This window comes from Protopterus annectens, chromosome 6.part0, assembly GCF_019279795.1.
Source record: "Protopterus annectens isolate FY-2018-M chromosome 6.part0, PAN1.0, whole genome shotgun sequence".
Lineage (NCBI taxonomy): Eukaryota > Metazoa > Chordata > Ceratodontiformes > Protopteridae > Protopterus > Protopterus annectens.
Window position 1 is genome coordinate 1319739540 of NC_056737.1, and position 20386 is coordinate 1319759925.

Sequence of the window (20386 nt, forward strand, 5' to 3'; positions counted from 1 at the left end):
GGGTGGTGGCTAGGCTTTAAATGAAATGAAACAAAAGGGCAGTTAGCCTATATATATATATATATATATATATATATATATATATATATATATATATATGTATATATAATCCTTGGGACCCCCTGAAGTATAGGAACGAAGGGTGGGGAGGAACAGTAGGAGATTAGATGAAACAAGGGAAGAGAGAATTGGCCAAAATAGTCCATTAGTCAGACTGATTGCTATACAGAGTTGCACAGCAAGCATGACTCTGGGCAGAAAAAGACCAACACTTCTCAGCATAAGAGTATGTGTGCAGTAGCAAATAAAGTATATGAAAACAAGGAGTAGAAAGGGAATGTAGATGAGGAATAAGAAAAAATCCATTCAAAGCATCAGAGTTAAGAACAGGTGAAACAGATAAAGTATTTACAGCTCATTAGAACTGATGGGAAGAGATGGAGAGGATTAAGAATTAATGATAGAGAATAGGCAGTGGCCAATAAAATTCTTTGAAAGAGTATAAAGTAGGAGTTAAATTAGTATAGGGGTTGCTCATTTGTAAGAGAGGTCAGTGCAGAATTCTGATAGCCAAATCGCAAGTGTGAATCAACCCCCAAAGACAAAGCCAAACAGAGTGTTACATAAGCTCACACTCGGTGGTAAATAGGTATGACAGCAACTAGAAGATAGTAGAATTGGAAGGTGGATAAGGAGCCATGAAATGCACATTTAGCACATCAGACTACGGAGGAACCGTTTTTATAAGAATATCAATAACAAGAATGATCCAAAAGGAGAGGAGAATGGTAGATGTTTAATAATGAATGGATTAAAAACCAGTGAAGCGGCTTAACACAGCAGCAAAAGGAGGTACATGGAAGGGGAAATATAAGGGCAGGTGGAAATGGGGAGAAGGAAGCTCTGATGAGAGGGATCAGGATAAATGAAGACTGGTTGAATGACACAGAGAAGCAGAGAAGGAATTAAACATGTTGACATTTCATAACTGGGAGAGTAGGATGGTGAAAGAAAAGAAGGTAGCTGAGAGAAAGGGAAAAAATAAGCATTAAACAAAATTGTAAATTAAGAAGAAAGAGGGTGGATTAAAGATGAATACATTGAAGTGTGAGGAGAACAGGAAAGATGAAGACAATGAATACCTCAAATGCGGGTTACGCATTGTCATGATTGACAGAGATGTAGGTAAGTAAGCAATGTAGTGCTGGTTGGGGAGATGCTAGTTTTGGTCTGTTTGTATGTCTGTATATGGTCTGTGTAGTTTTTTTCTCATGGTGGCCAGTGGTTCCTTTCACAGGAAAAGGATTTCAGCAGTCCATGCTTTTGGATTACTGAAGTTTCTAAGAACTGGGATCAGGTAAGTGAGATTTGGTTAAATGTGATTACGATGGGTCTAAGTATACCTATATATATATATATATATATATATATATATATATATATATATATATATATATATATATATATATATATATACACACACACACACACACACACACACACACACACACACACACACACACACAAATATATATAAAATGTGTGTGTCTGTATAATATAGTAAGGGGAAATATGGGTGTCTAAAGGGGCAGAAAGGAAAAGTTGTGGGGATAATAGAAAAAAAGAGAAAATAAGAAAAGGGGTCATAACAGGGAAGTAACCAAAACATGGAAGGAAATGCAGGAAAACAAAAGATGGGACATAAACCTAAAATAACAGCTTGAAATGTAAATGGATTGGGAAGCAAAGTTAAGAAATGGAGAATTTTAAACATAAAAACATCAAAGTAAATATTCTGGTGATGCAGAGATGCATTTGAATCGAGAAGAACATAACAGGTCAAGAGGAAGAGGTATGAAAGTAGGAGTAAGCTCCTACTGGGGCACAAAAAGGAAGAGGGGATAGTATTTGTTAAAAAAATGCCACCACTAAAAATAACAAAGCTTAAAAGATAGGAAAGGGAGATGTGCTGAAATAAAGGATTGAGTGGTGGGGGGTAACTATAATTAGCATGTATTTATGTTCCACCAGGAGTGAAAGTCAGAGTTAAAAATATTAGCAGAGATTAAGTTTCAAAAGGGGTTATATCTAGTTCTAGGACTATTGAAATTTATGACAGAGAGATGATGTGTTAGCGAAGGCCCATGGAAAAGAAAATTGACTTATGGAAAATTTCTGAGAGATTTCACAAAGTGCATAGGGTGGGCAGATATGTAGCATGAAAGGGAGAACAGGACAAAAGGAGTTGTATATTTCTTCACATAAATACAGAATGTGGCCCAGAATAGAAAGGATTTATGAATATAGAACATGACCATAAGGTAAAAAGTAAAGGTAAAGCCAATACTGTTCTCTGATCATGCAGCTTTAAAGATGGAGGTGCAGGTAGAAATTGAAAGAAAGTTGGGTAGGCACTGTAGGCTGCCAACATATTTATTTTATTTATTATTTATTTAACAGTTGTTGACCGGGAAAGTCAGACTAGGACTAAGCCTATTTTCAGGGAAGGTATGGGGAGAAACGCTCCATAAGCAAGTCTTTGGAATGTGGGAGGAAACCCACGTGAATGCAGGGAGGACATGCGGACTCCACACAGTAGGCACCCCAGCCAAGAATCGAACTGGAGAACCCCTTACTGTGAGGGCACAATGTTATACACTGCACCTGCCTGTGGTTATTATTAAAGAGGGACAAGGACAGAGAAAGACTTGAACAGTCAATAATGAGAAAAATGGAGAAAGAAGATAGAAATAACACTTAGTGGGATGACATAAAGGTAAGTGTGACACCCCTGCCCTGGCCCAGCAATCAAGGAGCCTCAATCCTCGCCACTAACACCAGAGAGGGCGTTTCATATAGGAGAAAGGATAACAAATGCACACAGTAAAGTGCAATTTGCCTTAAGAGCACACAGAGATCACAGTCAGTCAGGGGCTGGTCGTTCCATTGCTCCCCAGGTCCCCAACAAGACTCCCCACTGCCACAGCTATAGGGTCCAGATCTCAGCCTAGCTGGCAAGCTAAAACCTCGAGTACCCTCTCTGTCAAGCCAGTGCTTCGTGTCCCTGCCCAAGTAGCTGACTCACACAAACTTTGAGTTAAGTATTCAGACAACTTCACAGACACTCCTGGGAAAGGCTGACACAGATTCTCCAGCTTTGCCCATATACCCAGACTGTACTGTAATTCCTGTCACCACCAGCTAATAATTATCAGCTACCCAAAGGCCCTTAAAAGGGTGTCCAATTATTACTGTGCAATATTATTATCCAGTAGTAGTGTAACTAAGCAATCAAGGCTTATTGGAGGGGCTTAGTACAGGATCACTTATAAGTATGCAATGTACTCTAGAGCTTAATTTATCTCTACATAAACCAGCCACAGTTGAAAAGGGTTTATAAATATTTAATAATAAATACTAAAAACACAAGATAATACTACTACACCACAGTGCCATTCAAGAGTTCAGAGATCACACAAACTTAAAATAATTCAGTAGTACAGTTCTGACATAACAGAAAAACACTTAGACTAATCTTTTGTAGTTTCTAGCTAATCCTAAAAAAATCACAGTGCTGAAATACTACTTACATACAGAACATAAGGCAGTGCTGATGAGTTGGATATCAAGTCATAAATGCTTACAGTCTCTCCCTGAGCAATAGTTTTTAAAATCACTAACAAACATTTCTGCTGGGCCCTCCCAGAGTACATCACTTTAGACACTTAGCCTGGGGTTCCCAGGCCAACAGGCTACATTATTTAGCAAGCTAACACCTGCTCAGGAAGCTACAACAATAAAAGACCTTTCATATGCACACTCTAGTAATTATTCCTTAAGTTAAAACGATAGTAAGAATGTGCTAGCCCAGACCAAATGGCTCTGAGCTCTGGAGATCAAAGAACATACAAGACATAGTTTTAATTTCAAAGAACAGTTGTGAAATTCTTGACTTAGTTTTCCTTACATAAGATTGCAATGTTGCTACAGTCTTGAAGTTCAACATTTTACAGTATTTTCTTTCATTTAAGAAAAAAGCCTGTATTTTATATTTATGTTTACAAATGCCAAAATTATGTATCAAATTCTATTTGGCTAGGCTGTCAGCCTTCACCCATCTCTACCCAGTCTTCACATCTCTACCCCCCTGGAGAACTCAAGATAGTTTTTCAAGTGACCCTTGAGAAACTCTGCTTAAGAGGGTCAGATCTGAGTATACCTTACCCTATTCCCTGTCTTGAGAGCCAGTCTGCATTGGAATTGCTAATCCCACTGTGGTGCTGCACTGATATATCATATGCTTGCAACCCCAGGCTCCATCTTGGCAACTTGGCATTTTGCTGACAGGCTCTGTTTAACCATGTTAGAGGGTTTTGATATGTCATTACAGTGAGTTTTCTTCCATACAGATTAGGTTGAAGTTTCTGCAGTGCCCACACTGTGGCTAGACATTCCTTTTCTACAGCTGCATAGCATTCCTCCCTGGGTTGGAGCCTACGACTGAGATAAACCACTGGTTGCTCTTCCCCCTCTGAAGAAATCTGGCTAAGTAGAGCCCCCACCCCATGGTTTGAAGCATCCACTTGCACAACATATTCTTTGCTGTAATTTGGACTGGCTAACACAGGGGGTCCTCCGAAAGCTTCTTTAAGCTTCTGGATTGCCTGCTCACATGCTGGGGTCCACACTACATTATCTGGCCTGTTCTTCCTTGTCAGGTCTGTGAGGGGTGTAGCTATGGTACTATAACTGGGGATGAACTTTCTGTAGTACCCTGCTCTCCCTAAAAATGCCCTTACCTCCTTTTTAGTAGCAGATGCAGGCCATGCCTGAATGGCTTTCACTTTGGCAGGTTCCGGCCTTATCTTACCACTCCCCCCTCTGTCCTAGGTAGGAGACCTCCGCAATACCCACCTGACATTTGCTTGGCTTAATGGTCAACCCTGCCCTCTGTAATCTGCCCAACACCTCCCTGCACTGAAGAAGGCTATTGTTCAGGCCGAAACTGGTTTTCAATGCTTTGTTTTATTTTGCCACAATATAAGATGGTTTCCTGCTTGCCTTTAACCTTGTGCTGGCTCGTTTTGTGTGATTTGACAGGAATGAGAACCATTACCTGCCGCCCCACAGCATACTGTCTAGCTCGAGGATTCCTATCATACCACACCTTTTTCTGTTGGGCTTCTGCCAGGTTCTCCTGGACGAAGCCCATGAGTTCCCTGAGCCTTGTCCTGAGGTTTAGGATGTATGCCACAACAGACTCCTTGTGAGTCTCACATTCACCTTCCCACTACCTCAAATTAAATATAGAGGTTCCCTTACCCTATGCCCATATAGCAACTCAAAGGGTGAAAAACCTGTGGATTCCTGGGGAATCTCTCTGTAAGCAAACCGCAGATGGGGCAACTATTTGTCCCACTCCCTCTTAAACTGATCTGCAAATGCCCGTAGCATGGACTTGATTGTAAAGTTTAACCTCTCAACAAGACCATTAGTCTGGGGATGGTAGGGGGTGGTCTTCATGTGCTCCACCCCACAGGACTTCCACAGACAAGCTGGTAGGTCTGACATGAAATTGGCACCCCTGTCGGACACTATTTCTTTTGGGAAACCCACCCTGCTGAAAATCTCTAACAAAGCATTTGCCACCTTCTCTGCCTCAATGGAGGACAAAGCCACCACCTGAGGGTATCATGTAGCATAATCCACTACCAGCAGGATGTACTTTTTCCCTGTGGAACTTGGGGTACTCAGAGGACCCACAAAATCCATAGCTACCCTCTGAAATGGCTCCTCAATTACAGGCAAATGCATCAAAGGAGCTCTCACCTTTTCTGCCTTTTGGCACTGCTCACAGGTCCTGCAGTACCCTGTTACATCTCTGGAAATTCCAGGCCAATAGAAGTTCTGCTTAATATGCCTCTTTGTACGTTTTATGCTCGTATGACCTGCAAAGGGAATATCATGGGCTGTGGCTAGAAGCGCCAGATGGGTAGGCTCTAGGCACTACAAACTGCTGCAATCTCTCACCTTCTAGCCCTCCATCAGGGGTCCAATCTCTGTATAGTAACCCTTTGTCCCAGTATACAGATTCCTCCTTTCCTTGAGAATCAGAGGTCTCCCTAGCTACCTGCCTCAGGCCTTGCAATGTAGGGTCTGAGAGCTGAGCCTGTCTCAACCCTCTACTTATAACCCTTCCTAGCTCCCCTTCTACAGGACGTCTGGCATCCTCTGACAGTGGTGCCTCACTGTCAGCCTGGGTACTAGTACTCACCTCTGCCTTTGCAGTTACCCTGTCCAAGGGAACATCAGTACCCACAAGCAGATGGCTCACCTTCAGTCTCACTGCTACAGCGTAGCTCATTCCCTGAAGTAACCACCTCACCAGTCCTGGCTGCTAGTATGCAGTCTGTGTCTCCCCCAGGCTACCCAGACCCATATGCTTGTCTCCTAGCCTGACCATGTGTAACTGCATAAGCACATGGTACTGTCTCATCCAAATCCTTCCCTCTCAGGACATCTGCAGGATGGTAGTTTAGTACCCCTGTTGTCTCAAGACAACCTACTGTTGGCATTTTGTCTTTCCCACTTACTGGCTCCCTCACCTTTGGTTCCACACCTTGCCTCTGTGGACACCTGTATGCCACATGGCCCCACTGGTTGCATTCAAAACATTTAATCCTATCTCCTGGATGTGTATCTGGCCTCGTGGCTTCCCCTGCTACTGGCAGATTCTGTTGGGGCAGTCTGTGCTGCCCACCATGGGTTCCTTTAGACCCATGAACAGTACTGGGGGTCCCCTACCTGTGCAGGGCTGCCCTGCTTGCCGGGTGTAGGTCTCCCTTCTTCCCCAAATCATCTGAAGTAGCACATTGTCTATCAGCTAACGAGATCCTCATGTCCTTAGACAAAGTGCTAAGGGCTTGTTCCTTCACCAAAAGTTCTGCCAGCCCTTCAAAAGTGGTGACCTGAAATCCACTCAACCAGCTATGAAAATAAGTGCTCAGTTCAGCAACATATTCACACACACTTTCATCTGCCTTGCATCTATGCTCACGAAACATTTTCCTATACATTTCAGGTGTCGGCTTAAAACATTCTAAAAGACATTTTTTACAGCAGTATAATCAAAAAAGACCACGTCAGACATTTTTGACAAAAACATTACAGCTTTCCCATGGAGTAAGGGAGTCAGGAACCATACCCAGAGCCTTTGGTCAACACTAACTGTTTGCATACCCTCTCAAACATATGAATGAAACTATCAAAATTATCCCCCTCTTTAAATTGTGGAAGACATTTACTGACCTGTTGTGCTTCTGGGGTCCAGTTACTCCCTTCCCCATTACCTCCATGACTCTGGTGAAGAGTCAGCATTTCCCTCTCATGTCTCCTCAGACGCTCCTTTTCTTTGGCTTCTATCTCCAAATGCCTGGCCTCCAACTCAAGTCTCTTTAGCTGCAGTTGGATTTTTAAGTCCTTCGCAGAAAGGTTGAGCTGTCCATTCTCAGAGGATATTGTTACTCCACTGCCAGTCTGATTGTCCTCCTGGATGCTGTTTTCTGATGCAGCTGTAACCAAGGATGCAATTAGGTCTGCCTTAGTCAGGTTTCCATGCAATAGTCCCCTAGCCTGGCACATCTCCACCAGCTGGCTCCTTGTCAGCTTTCCATACTCCTCTGCTGACATGCCCCTTCTCTTGCCATTACTGTTGCTTATTGTTTGCACTAATATTTAAGTAAATTGCATTTAGCAATAAAAACCAGTGGGGAAAGTCGAATTCTCTGCATGCTGATAGTGTATTAACACTATGCAAGCCAAAGGAGGATTCAAAGAAGTTTGGGGATGTACTGGAAGCTTTTGGGAAGAAGTCAGGCTACAATGTAAACAGAGAAGACTCTAGCATTGGAGGTAAAGGCATAAGATGAGAAATGGTGTAGAAGTAAAAATAATGCAATGTGGAAGGATGAAATTAAATATTTAGTGATGAGGTTAAAGAAGAGTTAGACGCTAGGATAAAGAGAATGTATGAGCAAGCTTATTCTAAAATAAAGATCTAGCTGCAAAAATAGGGCATCACAACAGAAATGAATCATAAAGTACAGGTGATTCAAATGTAAATAATTCCATGGTTTAGTTGTCCAGGTCAGGTGTTCTGGAAATGGCCACCATAGAAAATATTGAAATATTAAAAAACGTTAATCAGCTGTTATATGAGTTTATTTGGGAAGGAAGAAGACCAAAGGTATTATGGGAGGCTCTGATAGGAGCAAAAATGGAAAGTGGACCAGGGATCACAGAATTAAAAGATGTATTGTTGAGGATGTCCAATAGCAAACGTGCTAAGAACAGTCGATGTTAATTATAAATGAATTTGGAAAGAAATTATATGGGATTACGAGAAAAACTGGAGGGACAGACAGGCTGTAATAGAGACTGCGTTAGAAGTACCAAAGAAGGGCATAGTAATTGAATGTACCAAAGAAACTCTTAGGTTTAGACGACAGAAAAACAGGCCAGAAGGCAACAAGTGGAAAGATATGATTATACCAACTGGAGAGGAAATGTAGGGTCGGATCAAATAGACAGTGGGATGGAGGAGGAGATAGGCTAGATGACATGAGTTATTGGTCCAAGTCCTGATAGGAATACTTGCTTGAGGGAAATCTGGAGGTGGAGTTACACATGTACTGCCAAATATGTGGAAGAGGTTTTAAACTACACTAGAGAAGGGGGAGGGAACTCCAGAATTTATACAAGTTTTGGAAGTAAGAAGACAAGAAAGGAGAACAATGTCAGGAGTAATAGGAGTGGGAAGAAAAAGGAAAAACTGTTAGAGCAGAGCATATAATGTAGAGGAATGCAATAATAAGAGGTTGTCTAACGAGGCTATAAAGGCAAACAAGTTTAAAATGTTTGCATGGATATGCCTCCATATATACGTTTATAACAGATTATTGAAGATATTCCCAAATATGGAAGGATTGCATTGGAGATGTGAAGAGGAAAGAAGTACATAGAGGCCCATATTTTGGGAATGTAAGAGACTGATAGGATTTAGATACAAATAAAAAGATTAATGGAGTAAGTATTTCAGGTAGTAGGAACAATTTCAGTAAAGTTATTCATGTTGGGATATTCATCAGGAATAGAGGAAGAAAATAGATTTAGTAGGACATGTTTTGACTGTAACAAAAAAAAAAAAAAAAAAAAAAAAAAAAACAAGATATGGAAATGTACACCACCTGAGATGGAATGAACAAACCGAATAATGCATCAAATAGGATAGAAAATGAGGAAATGGGAATCAGGAATTTAAGACGACAATGGAAAAGATGATAGAAGTGGTTGTGATATAGGGAAGTCTGGTAGGGAGGGTGTGTTCTTTCTAAATATTTAGGAAGGGAAAAGGAAAATGTTTAAGGAAAGATAAAGGAAATAAGTAAAGAAAGGTGGTTTAACTAAAGAAATGTTATTGAGGATGGCAAAGAGAGAGATGTTAGTGGGAGGTACAGGGAACTGAACCAAGGTAAAGGGTGACTTTGAAAGGCAAAGATAACACACAAGAGAAGGAGCCAACTGAAGCGAAGGAAGGAAGGAAGATAGTTTAACGTAGGCCAGATTAATTGCAAACTCGATGTAACAAAATAAGCTGAATAGATCAAACAATAAACAGTGTGACTTTTCTGCTTGAATTGATTGTAATGACTGATATTGGCTAGAGACTGATGTGTAGTGGTAATAGAATAGGTAAATGGAAAGGTTGTCTGCCATTAGGGGAAATGGAAGTGTACTGTTCACATGGAATGTGCAGTGTGAAGTGATGTTGTAAATAGAGGTAGTTTCATTAAAAAAAACAGAATCACGGATATGCTCATAAAACTAGAAGCACTCTAGTACCTTGGAGGTCCGTCCTCATGTGATTTTACTGTTTATATTTGGAGGAGTCTGCTACAGGCAATCTGATACTGAATGGGACCTTCCACTTCCACAGTCTTTGTAGAAATTTGTACACAATATCCTTTACTTTGACAGGTAGTCTCTGAACTGAAGGGCAGCAAGGTTCATCATTCCTTCCACCTGGGCCACTTTTGCAGTGCTTCCCATATATATTTTATGAAGTAAAAGTATAAAAATGTGCCTGCTTCTCCTTGGTCTTCTACTCCCCTTAAGAGACCCAGAGAGCAGAAGTCCTCTGAAGAGGATTTGGATTCTGGGGAAAAGTCTTTGGCATATTCTTTTCAAATCCCTTTCTCCCTTGGATTTATGCAACTGAAGAGGAAGATTCTATTAGTCCAGATTCTCCCTTAGAAGAACTGTCCTTTGGAGACACTATTTCTTGCATGAATAAATATTTAAAATGGGACTGTTCTCAGTTTTGTGATGGTCAAAAGAGGTATTATGAATTCCTCCAAATCTAGTGTAGTAAACAGTCTGCTGTACCACAGTCTTGGCTGGCCTTCTAGATACCTTTTCAGCAGCCTCTGTTGCCCCTGATTCTCAACCTCCAGTCTCTAAGAAACCCAATAGATTTTACAAGGTGCCTGATGATTTTAAGTTCTTGTACAAATGTATTTCTGTTGATCCTTCTGTAGTTTGTCTGTTCTGACAAGCCTTCTAAACTTTTGCCAGCTACTAAATTACTCCTTCGGACAAGGACTATCTAACATTTAGGCAAAAAGGTATATATACTGCTACCACCCTGTCCTTTTAGGCTGTTATTTATCAGACATCTATGACCAGATATGTTTTAACTCTTCTTTTTCAAGCTTCTCAGGCAATCTCTGGCCTCCCTAATTCAGAAGGGAAAGTCTTGGCCTTTTCTCTACTGGGTTTCACCTGTCAAGTGGCTCGCCATGAGTTATGATGAAGCTGATATTTCCTATGGGGCTGATGCATTTGGTTCTGTTTTGAGACACTATTCTTGGCTTTGAATCCATTTCTTATATGCTGCTATTAAGGCTAAATTGCTGAATGCTTCTCTTGGTAATAAAAACCTTTTTGGTTCTGCTGCTGCTGAGCCTTTAAGTCCCTCCAGGGTAAAGGCAAGGATTTGCAGGAATGGAATCATATTTTATGTCTCCTTATATGCCCTAAAGGAATTATCCATCCAAGTCTATGTTTGTATGCAGACAGCCTTGCCATCCTTCTTAAAGGTAAGAAGAGCTCTAGGTGTGTACCCTCTGCTAAGTCTACTCAGATTCCTCCTCAGAAGCCTGTTTTTCAAGACAGGTTTTATCTGACTGTTTTCTTCCCCTTTCCCTGAACCAGGTTCTCTTATCCCTTTATCTTTCCCTGTCTCTTCCCAATTTAAGGGTTATGTAGGTGTATACTAGGCTAACAACCACTAGGGCGCTTAAAGGCCTAATCAGGCAACCCAAATATGACCCACAAATTTGATTTATATTTGAATTATAGGGATGATTTACAGACAGCACCTGTCCATCAGATACATATGAGCCAGACTACAAGAATTTTTTGGATCCCCCATCCATTAGTCCAAGTTGTATTTAAATATGGATAGGGAACAAATCTTTACATGTATGGGGAGCCTGTTCCAGAAAATGGGTATTCTCTGAGAAACGTATCTCTCTCAAACACATCCTATTTATGTTCCAAGCAAATTTAAGTCTTTTAACCTAATAGTTGTGATGCTATTTGTTTTGCAGATGGGCAAATGATTCATCAAAACAGGGTCCAGGGATGTCTTGTATGACCGGCAAAGATCACCTCTCAGAAGTCTGTATGATACCAAGTATAGAGATGACGCTTTGAGGCAATCAACGTAGGATATTGTTTTCTCCCTGTATCCTTTTTATAAAGAGCCTTTCTGGATGTTCCAATTGCTGGGTCTGGTCAGGTACATACCAAAGGGGGCATTAATACTCTGTGATGGTCCTAATGAAGGCTGAGTGCAGTGGTATGACAAGATCTCTGGACCTAGATGCCATGCCCTTGCCTATAAATTGAGCAACATAGAAGGATTTTCTTACTACCTTGGACACGTTGGTTGAAAGCTAGGTTACTCTCTACATGAGTTCCCAGATACCTGACCATTGATTCAACTTTTAAGAGCGTTACATTGATGATGTAGTTGCTCGTGGTAGCAGACTTCCCAAAATATACTATAATGCATTTCTTGGTACTGAGTTTTAAGCCATGGCTTTGGCACCTGCATTAGACCTTCCTGAAGGGTGTTCTGCTCTTGTGGGGGGATTCACTGACTAACAACCTGCAGTCATCTGTAAACTTGGTTGGCCAGAGGCCTTTGACATTGTTTTTGACATTTGAGAAGTAGATGCCAAAGAGTAATTGGCCTAGCAAAACTCTTGGGTTCTGTCCATCATTCGCCAGAGATATTTCATGGTGTGGAAATCCCTCAACCTCCTCAGGAACAGCTTTCTTTCTTTCCAGAACTGCTTCAGGGCCTTTTTGGCTCAGGGCACCATTTAAGTTGTGCCCCCTGCCCAGGAAAGGAAATGGTTTTATTCCAGGATGTTTGTTTCCCTGGAAGGAAGGCACCTGGAGACCCATTCTGGATCTTTCTCAGCTCAGCACCTTTCTAAATGTTCCTTCCTTTCATAAGTTGTTCCTTCAAATACTGTTCCTTTCCTTTTCCCCAGGCTTTCATAGCATCCCTGGACTTCAAGGATGCCTATCATAACATCCTCATTCATCCGCTCTTCAGGAATTTTTTGTTTCTCTGTTTCTTTCTTGCATTTTCAGTTCTTTGCTTTGCCCTTTGGTCTTGGGAATTCACCAAATGCCTCATTGCTGTCACTGCCTTTTCCAGGATGAGAGGGGCTCAAATCTTTCCTTATCTGGATGACCTCTAAATTCAGATTTTGTACCCCAAGGTCTTGCTTCAGCACCTCCAGTTTACGGTTTGTCACTTACATAGCCTGGGGTTTACCATAAGCTTCAGAAATCAGTTCTGGTTCCATTTCAAGATCATGTTTTTTTCATTTGGGAGGATCCGGACCGTTCCCATGCTGGCATCCTTGCCTCCACCCAAGGCTTTGTGTCTAATCACCTGTTTTCAGTCTCTTCTTCCTCTGGCTTCAGTCACAGTCAGGGCTTTTCTCAGGGTTCTAGGATTCATGGCCTCCACCATTCCTATGCTGCCTCTAGCCAGACTCCATATGCGAATACTATAGTGATTCCTAAAGTCAGTGTGGCTTCACCACTGTTATACAGTGGATTTCTTGTTCCTTTCATGCCGCAAACATGAACTTCAGTGGTGGATTTATCCACTTTCTCTCAACCCAGGACTTCCTTTTCAACCCCCAGTCCCATTTCAGGAAGTTTTTTTTGGAGGCCTCAGACAGGGGGTAGGGAAGCTTCCTTCAATTCCCTCAAGGTCCAGGGTTTCTGGTCTCATCAGATGTCAGATCACATCAACATAAAGGAGATGAGCTCCTTTTAGCTCTTAAGACTTGCCATTTTCTTCCAGGGTCTCTGAAAATTTTCAGAGACAGTACCATCAACAAACCGGGGGGGGGGGGGGGTGCACGGTCCTACCTTCTCTGCAGAACTGCTCTTCATCTCTGGGATTTAGCTGTCCAACGTTGACTGATTTATTCAGGCTTCCTACATTGCTTCAGAGCAACATATATTGGCAGACTCTTTGAGCAGGTCCAGTACACAGGCTCACGAATGGATGTTTTACAGAGATGTGTTTCTGAATGTTGTTCATCTGTGGGGTACTCCACAGGTAGATCTTTTTGCCTCCCCTTCAAGCAGACATCTTCCTCTTTTATATGTCAGTGCCCCAAGTCCTCTGGCCTGAAAGGTGGATACCCCACTTTTCCTTAGGGGATGGTGCTCTATGCTTTCCTTCCCTTTCCTCTTGATTCTGAGAGTCCTGCTCAAGATCAAGCAGCACTCCCCCAAAATCTTGTTGGTGACGCCCTTTAAGCCCAGACAGCATTGGTTACCCCTTTTTCTTCACCAAGCCAGGGGGCAGTCACTACAAGTTACCTCATAGGGTGGATCTTCTCACATAAGACAAAGGGTCTCTGACCAATCCTCACTTGTCCACTCTTCAACTGATGCTGTGAGTGATAGGGTTTTGATTCCTTCTGGGCACCTTTTTCTGAGATGTGCTTAGGGTTCTGCAGGAGGCCAGGAATGTCACTACCAGGCAATCATATTTGTCTAGATGGAGGAGATTTCATATCTGGTGCCTTTCTCATAACCTGGATCCCTTTTCTTTGGGGAATCCCACTGGTTCTGTCTTATTTGTGTGAATTGCTCCATGCTGGGTTAGCTCCTTTTGAGCCTATAATTTCAACTTCCTTGCAGCATTGTACTTGGAAGACTGTTCTTCTTTTGGCCCTTATTTCAGCTAAGAGTGTCTGAATTCTAGGCTGTTATGGTTGTTCTTCCTTTCTTAGTTTTTCATAGGGACATGGTTTATCTTTGTACTAATCCTGCTGTTATGCGCAAGGTGGTAATGAGTTGTCTCTTAATCAGTCTATTAATTTGCACTCCTTTATTCCATCTCCATAGTCTTGTAGTGAGAATGTTCTTTAGACTTATAATTTGCATAGACAGCTCAGTTATTATTTGGATAAGACTAAGGACATTTGCAAATTTGAGCAACTGTTTGTTTCCTTTCATTCCATATCTCTAGCTTTGGCTGTCTCTAACCAAACCATATCCTCCTGGATCTCTAAGGCAATTTCTTTTTGTTATTCCTTTCATGGTAGATGTCATTATACCTCTGTAATGGATTATTCTACTAGAGATGTTGCTTCCACTGGTGTGTTTTTTTTTTTTTTTTTTTTTTTTAAAAGACTGGATACTAATTCCATCCTTGAGGCTGTTAGTTGGACTTCACAAAGCATTACAAGTTGGATGTTATCAGATCAGAGCTATCCTACATAGGTTTCTAGAAGGTTGCTGTGAGGCCTCTTCCTCCCAGGTTTCCTCTTGAGCTTTTATACCCTTCCTTTGGTAAAGAATACTGAAACAATGATACAGGAGGATATAGTACAGTTGTGTAAAATCTTACCATGACAGTAGATGTCCTTCTCTTCACTGTTGCATTATTAGCTCCCTCCCACCTCCCTCTTCTGCTCTGCCTTATATTTCTTTCCGGCCTGGAATTCTTTTCCTTTTCTCCTTCTGGATGCACATGTTCTTCCTAGTTTCTAGGAATGTTTGTTCCTCCTGGGGCTTTTCAGTTCTGATGTATGTACATCAGTACATTACCTTTATGCCCTATGCCCTGCTCAGGGAGCATACGTGTGACGTATGATGTCAGTATATTCTTAAGGCTTTGGTATACTGGCCAGATGTTAGGCTCCCTTTGACAGGGAGTCCCTTTTGTGAAGAATAATGTAACAGTGAAGAGAAGGACATCTACTGTTATGGTAAGATTTTACACAGTCGTACTTTCCTTTGTGCTCACAAATGCAGCTGCATCACTTTTGCTGGTTTCTCTCTCTGTAGCATACAGTAGATAACTAGTGCCAACATATGCAAGAGTGCCCATAATGTGGCTGTCAGCAGTGGCTATATGGATGCTGTCATTTTTGCATTATTACCAAAAGGAGTGCGTAGAGCTAAGCACTGTCCTGCATTCTGAAATCTGTTTTAATAGTATACTGCTAATTTAGCATTGCAACTATACTCAGTACTGATTTCATTTACAAATTGTGGTATGCTGCTTTATATGGTTGCCAACTAGTTCTAGATTATTTCATTAAAAATTCAAAAAATAAGGGATACTGGATTACTTAACCATTATATATTTTAGGATTTACTTTTTGTAGCAAATATTTCGTTGGTGCTGTACAATTTGCTTCTGTGTGTTTATAATACAGACTGATTTGTTGAAATCATACCAGTTTCTGCATCCATCTTAATTCTGTAGTTGTCTTGGTTCATATGTTCAGTAATTCTTTTTGTCAAAGTATGCATTTTAAGTTTGATGATCTATACACAAAAGAATAATCAAAAAGAAATATACATATTTCTTTATCCTATTCATACCACCATCCTGTAATTATAGGTGTTTCTGGAGCAATTCTCAAAGCAGCTGGGAGCTCTGTGAAAGACGAATGCAAAACACTAGGTAAACGAATCCAGTTTCATTCCATGAAACAATTGCCAAAAACTGTAAATTTTCATGTACATTTTGTCCTTTTAAATCACTATAATAACACACAAAATAGTGTGTTTTATAGAATAGTGTGTTTATAGAACAACTGATTTAAAGTTGAAACAAAATTCTATTGATGACCAAAACATCTATTTAACCATGTTGAGCCATTGATTCTGAGTTTGGGCAACTGCATGCTGCAGTACTGATTATGTTTAAAAGTGTAATGAGTTAAGGTGTAACAAATTTAATTAATTGTACAGATTTTTCTATTCTGCATTACAAAAGCACGTTTTAATCAATGAAAGCAGTAGTGAAATAGTAAAATGAACAGCTATTGAATAGTTAATCAATCATTTTCTTTATAGAAATGTATTAATTACGTCATCACATTTCAGTCCAGGCAAAAATCATGTAGTCCTCACGTCAGTTGTCTTATTATAGCTAGCGTCTTGTATTGCACAGGTCAGGGCATTTGCATCCGATTCTGCTTCCTGGTCCAGTTCATTCATATAGTACACACACAAAAAGAATCATCTCAGAGAAGCAGTTAAGCATAACTAGTCTGGTAAGACTATTTACAATTCCTCTTTCTTAATATTTGCAGCTAGTAGTTTAGAAAATAATTTGGACCAATATTTCCGATGAATGGTTCTTAAAATAAAATTATAGTACTTAAGCATATGACAAAATGGAAAACAAAGATATAGAAAATTTAGTAACTATATTTTGTACATCAGTAATATACAAATTAAGGGGTCTTGGCTAGTGCCTGCAATAGTTAAAATTTAGAAGAACCCAGGAAAATAATGTTTATTAAATAAAGTGGCAAGAGGCATAAAAAAATCTGTGAACTTGTGTATATCTGAGAACAAATTAGACAAGATGGGTCAATGTTAGGAAATACAAGTTCAATATAAGGGAAGTCTGTATTCCTTGACAACCTATGGTCCCAAACCCAGGATAACGTATGTCTACAAAATAGTCCAGTGAGTTGCAGAGTTGCAAGAGATACCAACTTAATTACCCAGTCATCTCTGTATTTTGGAAGAGTAGAGGAGAAATCATGAAAAAATGTACACTGATACACACACACTGGTGATATGCTAAGACATATATGCACACACAAATGTGTGTGTGTATATGTATGTATAGGCGAAGGGAGCCTCTGGGTTATGAATCTGTCCCTCCAGCATGTTCTGTTTATTTCTGTGCTGAGTTTCAAGTCCCTCGAGCTCGTGGCTCTAAGGGATTTAGATTTACTGAGGTGGAGCATGTCCATTAATTCTGGGTTGGACATAGCTTTATATGTCAGGCATAGATCGCCTCGAAGTAGGCGGTATGCAACTGAGTAGAGCTGGAGTTTTTTTTAACAAAGCAGCATATGGCATCTGTTTGAGTCCCTTGATCCTCCTGGTGAGGTACTTTTGGGGTCTTTCTAATTGCTGCAGGTGTTGGGTAAGGTACATCCCAAAGGGGGCATTGTATTCTATGATGGGCCTGATGAGGGATGAATAAAGGGGCACGATTACCTCTCAATCTAGATATGAATCCTTTCATGATGAGGTGGGCTATGTAGAAGGTCTTTCTAACCACTTTGGCAATGTGGTTGTCAAAGGATAGATTGCTATCAACTTGGGTCCCCAGATCCCTAATTACTTTCTCTGTACTTAATGGGTTACCACCTATGTGGTAATTTGTGGGCACATTGTTTTTGCCAAAGGGTATGACTATACACTTTTTGGCATTTAGCTTTAGACCATGGCTCTAGCACCAATTATCAGTCTCTGCGAGACCTTTTTGAAGGATGTTTGTGTCAGCTGGAGAGTCGATTATGGCGCCCAGTTTGCAGTCATCTGCGAACTTGGTGAGCCATAGTCCTCCCACGTTGGCCTGTACCTCAGAAAAGTAAATACCGAACAAGAGAGGTCCCAGGACAGAACCTTGTGGGATGCCACTTGTGACCGGTTTTGAGTCTGACATGGCTCCAGCAACTCTGACTCTGTGGGTTCTGTCTTTGAGCCAGTTTGCGACCCATCTTGTGACATAGGGGTTTATATTTAGGCTGGATAGCTTATCTATAATGCCAGAGTGGAGTATTGTCAAATGCCTTTGCGAGGTCCAGATAGGCTGTGTGGACTACCTTCCCTTCATCTATGGCCTTGGTGACTGTTTCGAAGAAGTCGACCAGGTTCAAAAGGCAGGATCTGCCCTTGACAAAGCCAAATTGGGTAGGATCTAGTGTCTGTAGGTCCCCAATGTCTTTGTTTATGAGTTCCATGATGATCCTCTCCATAGCCTTGCATACTAGGCTAGTCAGGCTTATGGGGCGATAGTTTCCAGGGTCCACAGAGGTGCCACCTTTGTGGAGTGGGACCACTGTTGCTGTATGCCATTCTTTGGGCACATATCCTGTAGTGAGGCTGAGATTGTACAGCAGTTTTACTTGAGGGATTAGTTCTTCTTGGAGTTCATGTAGGACGCAACCTGGGACGCCATCTGGTCCCATGGAAGCAGTGTTTTTTTGATTTGGAAAGGGCAGCCTTCACCTGAGCATCAGAGATGTTTGGGAGGCTGCACTCTGCCGGGATAGATACTTGCTCTTTTGGGGGGGAGGGGCTGGAGAAGTTTGCACTGAACCTGTCTGCCAGGATATTGGCGATGTCTGTGGGTTCAGTGTATTTTTTGTCATTTAGAATCAACTCAGAACAAGTCTGGGAGTTGCATCCCAGGTTCCTAACATAACTGAAAAAAGCTTTATGATTGTCTTTAGTGTCATGTGCAATTTTTCTCTCGAAGCCTTGGAGGATTTTATGAGGGATCGTAATTTTTTGCTAGTACTGATCAGAGATGCCTTCCCTTTTAGGGATTTTGCTCTATCATGTAGTAGCTTCCTCCTTCTGTTGTACAGTTTATTTATGGCTGGGGTCCACCAGACTGGACGCCTGCCTTTGGATGATTGGGTCTTGATTTTGTTTGGGATAGCATGATCCATGCATTCCTGGAGATGTCCGTAGAATGCGTTTATATAGGATTCTGCAGTTTGGGCTGTAGTTTCCACTGGCCCTGGGGCCTTGAAGGATTTCACTTCAGTTTTGAGAAGTGTGAAGTTCACTTTTGATAAGTTTTTCACTGTAGTTTTCTGGGCTGGGGGTGGGGTCGGGATGTGGATATCCAGTGAAACTTATTTATGGTCTGATCTTACCAATGAGGGATATACTTCTGGTATGGAGCATAGAGTCTCCATGTTGGTAATGATCAGGTCTAGTATGTTTTCCCCTCTTGTGGGAGTGGTGACTAGTTGTTCCATAGCATTTGAGTTTATAAATTCCAGGAACCTTTGGGCTAAGGTGCTGGGGCTTGAGTAATGCTCCCAGTCTATGTTTGGGTAGTTGAAGTCGCCCAATATAATGGTGTTCAGAGAGATCTTGGTGTTTTCAGGAAAGCCGAGTGGGATTCCTGACTTTGAGAGGGTGGTCTGTAGGATGCTATAAACTGAAAAGCAGTCTTGCCTACTGTCAGTTGCACATGGATGGTCTCCGATACTTCGTGCACTGCCACTAACCTGGAGGTGTGGATATCCTTGATAAATATGGAAACATCCTCCTTTTGTGGTTCGGTCCGGGTTTTTGGGGCCAAAAAGCATGATGTGAGGTATAACCTGGTAGTGCTGGGGTGCTCTCTGGAGCCTTGAACCAGGTTTCTGTCACTGCACAGATATCGATGTTCTCCATACTGAGGAGAGCTTTGAGTGCATGCATCTTGAGGTTAAGACTTCTGGCATTTAGCAGCATTACCCTTAGTTTCTTGTTCCTTGTGCTGTCTATGGAGGTGGGTTTGACTTTTGAGCCTTGCCTAAAAAAGGCACTATGGGGGTGGCAAGAGCCTTTGCCAATATCCAAAAGCCCAGGGGTGACAGGTGCAAGCCGTCCCTAGCGAAGCAACGTGGCTTGTCTATCATGTCATCCCAGGCTGACAGACACTGGATCCCCTTTGAATGACACCAAAATTTTAGCCAATTGTTAAAATCGATCATTTTGTCTTTATACTGTGGCATCATTCTAGGTGAGGGTAAGATGCTGCTCAAGGTCAGGGTCATACCGGCCTGGGCTACATGATCAGAGAGCTCCTTTATGTCTCTTTTCATGTAGTCGAGGGAGGTACGTCTCAGGTCATTCACGCCAGCATGTACAATGACTGAGTCATATTTGTATTTGCTTTGGAGTGACCTGAGTGCTTGCGTTATGTGGCGGATCCTAGCACCCGACTGGCAGCTCA

At 41.5% G+C, this 20386-nt stretch overlaps 1 protein-coding gene across 1 annotated transcript in view; it reads left to right on the top strand.

Moving 5' to 3' along the window:
* LOC122804788 (protein mono-ADP-ribosyltransferase PARP14-like) overlaps positions 1-20386 on the top strand; it is a gene marked incomplete in the record, with an annotated part of 1493437 nt that overhangs the window by 498953 nt on the left and 974098 nt on the right. Inside the window, 1 exon segment of the mRNA XM_044074882.1 lies at positions 16019-16081. Coding sequence (XP_043930817.1) covers positions 16019-16081 — 63 coding nt within the window.